The sequence below is a fragment of the Trichomycterus rosablanca genome, chromosome 18, assembly GCF_030014385.1.
Source record: "Trichomycterus rosablanca isolate fTriRos1 chromosome 18, fTriRos1.hap1, whole genome shotgun sequence".
Lineage (NCBI taxonomy): Eukaryota > Metazoa > Chordata > Actinopteri > Siluriformes > Trichomycteridae > Trichomycterus > Trichomycterus rosablanca.
The window spans coordinates 29,233,793-29,237,871 of NC_086005.1; the positions used below are offsets into that span (position 1 = coordinate 29,233,793).

Here is a 4,079-nt window from a genome sequence, read left to right on the forward strand (position 1 = left end):
TGAAGGTATAGTGGTGGCTTGTAGATTAGAATGATGATGGACGTGTCTCCGTGTGGCTCTGAGCAGCAGAAATATTCATCAGCCCTTAAACTAATAAAACTCTGTTATGGAACATCCGTGCTGCTCGAGCTCCTCTCCCGTTCCTCCTGATCCCCTCACTCTCGTTTTGAGTCGCAGCGCTTTACTGATGGACGTCTCTCCAGCCGTTTCCATGGTTACTGAGGATCAGAAACTGTAGAAATGGCTGAGCGAGGACGAGGAGGGTGGAACATCACGCTGCTTTCTCCTTCTTTCTTGCTATGATTCTTTCTTCTCAGTTCTTCAGCGATTAGAAGCTGACCAGAGCGTACACCATACTGATAAAATACAACCGAGATAAACTGCTCACCACACACGGCTGTAAGAACCACATTTTATTGCTGTCTTGAGATTATAAGGACGTCTGCAACTGCTTTTTTTCTGTAAATTCAAAACATCTAGTTTGAGTTCCTCTGTGTTTATTGTGGATATTATTAAAACCTGCAAGCCAATAAATCTGTGTTTCAGTTATTTATTAACAGAAAAAAAGCAGCTGCAGTGAAATCCCAAACATGTTCTTAAGTAAATGTTGGACCATATATTTTAATACTTCGATGTGGTCCATTAGTGATCAGCAGGTTTTACCTGTACAGGTAGTAAAAGAAGGAGAGAAGGTAGAAGCCCAGTTTGCACCACGACTCTTTCTGGCAGTAATTGAGTATATCAGCATTCATCACACTGACCGGGTCGTACATCACCTCCGAACCATCGGCCGGCCGGTGGAAAAACCTGCGTAATAATCAGTAACAGTGACACAGGGGAGATTCTATTTTGTTTATACATTTACCCCCAATTATCTTCCAATCTAGTCATATCCAGTTACCTGATTCACTTTTAACCTTCACTGCTGCCGACCTTCCTTCACTGGACACATGTGAGGAGCTGACCACTTCTTTTTACCCACAGAGGTGGGTTCATATGTGGATTCATCACACACAAAGAGTCACACACTGATCTCTATTATCCCCCGTCTCATTGTGCAGAGGTCAGAATCGCAGCAGTTATGAGGAACCCCCCTCTGGCACTCCCACCCTCAGACGAGCCAACACTTGTCTGTATAGATGCCCGGCCTGTCGGTTGCAGAGCCGAGACGTCAACTCTGGGGTGCTAGTGTATTGTACTGCTGCGTTACCTGCACACCTGACACAGGTGAGATTCTACCTACAGGACTTTAACCAGCAGCTGTCCTTATTAAAGATATCTAAACTACAGCATGCTGGTCAAATAAGGACACTCGGCATGACCAGACAGATGACTTGTGTACCACCAGACCACTGGTGTGTGTGTGTGTGTGTGTGTTTGTGTGTGTGTGTGTGTTTACCTCCACATGTGATAGAAGAGCAGGGGGATGTTGAGGCCGAGTGTGACCCACTCACCAGCACACAGGAACATCAAACAGAACAAACCATGGATAGAATACTCCGGTACCACCAACTACACACCAGCACACACACACACACGTTTTTTTACATCATTCTTATTATTATTACATGTGTGTAGAGAAAGTATGATGTCGAAACAATCACATCTAATCAATATAATCAATACGACATGATGAATAATGAGTGTGTGTCGGACTCACCCTCCTCAGTAAATTACAGATTCTCTCTATGTTCAGGATTCTCTCTCTCTGTAACAAACACACACAATCATCAGCAACACACACTCAGTCATACAGATGTGTGTGTGTGTGAGTGTGTGTGTGTGTGTGTACCGCTCTGGTCGGGTTGCTCTGGTCGATGGGGTTTTTAAAGTCGGTACGCAGCTCATCAAACGCGATGATCTGAACACACAAACAGAATGAGGTGAGAATCACGGTGAGAGTTAAAGGTGCGTTTGGTGAAATGTGGTGATGAGAACTAAACTTTGTCCACCGACTCAAACCCCCCCCCCCCCCCCAAACCCCCCATTCATTTACATGAAGTAAATCACTTGACATCACACACACACACATACACACACACACACACACACACACAGTACAATCACACTATACATACACACTCTGTACACCCCCCCCCCCGACCTTTTACACGCTGTTAGATTCACCCCATTTTATTCTACATTACTCTCTGGTAAACAGATGCAGTTTCCATGGTGACTGAATGAGCCCCTAAACCTCACCATGGTTACTAAAGGAGCAATCTGATTGGCTGGGAGGGGGGGGGGGGGGGGGGTGAAAGGCAAATTATAGTTTAATAAGCATCCTCAGTAACATGCTGTGTGTGTGTGTGTGTGTGTGCGTGTGTGTGTGTTTATGTGTGTGCGTGTGTGTGTGTGCGTGTATGTGTGTGTGTGTGTTTATGTGTGTGTATGGTGTGTGTGTGTGTGTATGTGTGTGTGTGTGTGTTAAATTTTATGTATAGAGACCAAATTGAAAAAATCTGCATAAAAATATAAATTAAAGCAGAAAAGATTTAATGTTTTAACTTCGACTTTATTGTTTGTAGTAAATTTATACTCATTTTATACTCAATTTAGGTTTCAAATAAAGTTGGGACGAGTGCATGTTTACTGAGTTTCATCATTTTTTTATTAATTTGGGAACTGCTGAGTGTTGTAGGTTCATAATTCCTTAATAAAACACTTCAGCTACTCAACAGTCTGTTTCTGCTGTGCTTTAGTCCATCTCAGCTCAGTTTAAGCCCAGAGGAGTCGGTGGCGTTTCTGGATGTTGTTGATATTTGGCGTCTGCTGTGTGTGCTGGAGTCTGAACTTGTGTTTGTAGGTGCGGTGATGAACCGTGTTAACTGAACAGGGTTTTCTGAAGCGTTTCGTCCAGTTCTGTTCAGTACAGAGGCATGTGGGGTTTTAATGTAATGCTGTCTGAGGGGTCAAAGGTCACTGCATTCAGTATTGGTTGTTAGCCTCGCCCATTCTGCACTAAGACAATTCTGGATTCTCAGAATATTTCAATTATGTTGTGAAATGTAGGTGGTAAATCTCTAAATTCACTAAAATGACGCATCAAGAAACCTCAAACATCCACGTTCAGAAACTACTGAGTCCTTTTATAACCAATCATGACAAAATCACACATGGAAGCTTCTCAGTCTTACACTCCTCCTGTCCCAGCGTGTGTGTGTGTGTGTGTGTGTGTGTGTTGTTCTTTGTTACAGTCTCTGTAGTGTGTGTAGTTGTGTTAATGCTGCTGTGTTAAAGTACCTGCGTGTGTGTCTGTATTGTTTTACATCATCATCATCATCATCCTCACACTAACGTCTTTAATTTGGATCCACAGGTTCCACCAGCGTTTGTGTGTGTAGTAGTGAGTTGTGTGTTAGTGTTTAATAGTGTGATGTGGTACAGTGTGTGTGTGTGTATTATTGTGTTGTTGTGTGTGTTGTTGTGTACCTGCCAGATGACAAAGAAGATAAGTGCAGCACACAGGACCAGGGTGAGCATGTAGCAGAAGGCGGCGAAGGTGAAGGCCATGGCTGTTCCGGCCAGTGTGTCGATATGTCAGGTCGAGAGAGAGAGAGACAGATCCACCTGTCTCACTCCCTCTCTCACTCTGTCTCACTCTCCTGTACACCGTATCTTTACTCCACCTTCATCTCACCATACATCTCTCTATCCGCCTGTCACTGCATCTCAGTTCCTCGGTTCTCCTCAGTGTTCCTCGGTTCTCCAGGTGAGGGACAGACAGGGTGGAGCTGGAAGCTGTTGTTCCTCTGGATCATGAGTGTGAGAGTCAGTAGATGTTCACCATGGAGTGTGTGAGGGCTGTCTGGGCTCCTCCTCATGTAAAACTCCTGAAGCTGATTGGTCAATCCCACACAGTGTGTGTGTGTGTGTGTGTGTGTGTGTGTGTGTGTGTGTGTGTGTGTGTGTGTGTGAGAGTGTGTGATTAAAGTTTATGAGTGTGTGCTGTTTTCTCTCTACACCGTTATTCTGGAATAGAGGAACATTATGATAAAAAAGGTTTGTACCATAAGGTTCTCCTGCTTTGTTCTGTAAAGTGTTTAATATTGTTTAATAAAGCAGCTGCTGCCATTCAA

General features: G+C 44.0%; 1 protein-coding gene across 1 annotated transcript; it reads right to left on the reverse strand.

Moving 5' to 3' along the window:
• cnih2 (cornichon family AMPA receptor auxiliary protein 2) lies at positions 1–3,833 on the reverse strand. Its single transcript, XM_063013919.1, has 6 exons — positions 3,433–3,833; positions 1,793–1,861; positions 1,661–1,708; positions 1,400–1,512; positions 664–807; positions 1–356 (listed from the first exon to the last, which is right to left on the reverse strand). Exons 1-6 carry the CDS (start codon positions 3,511–3,513, stop codon positions 329–331), a joined length of 483 nt encoding a protein of 160 aa, XP_062869989.1. The 5' UTR covers positions 3,514–3,833; the 3' UTR covers positions 1–328.
• Between the last annotated feature and the right edge of the window lie 246 nt (positions 3,834–4,079).

What these genes read in the sequence shown, in the direction of transcription:
- cnih2 (XM_063013919.1), bottom strand. Translation starts at nt 3,513, where the DNA reads ATGGCCTTCACCTTCGCCGCCTTCTGCTACATGCTCACCCTGGTCCTG. An exon ending in AGAGCAACCCGACCAGAGCG is followed by an intron (nt 1,709 to 1,792) that starts GTACACACACAC and finishes TGTTTGTTACAG; the next exon opens with AGAGAGAGAATCCTGAACAT. An exon ending in TCTGTAATTTACTGAGGAGG is followed by an intron (nt 1,513 to 1,660) that starts GTGAGTCCGACA and finishes GCTGGTGTGTAG; the next exon opens with TTGGTGGTACCGGAGTATTC.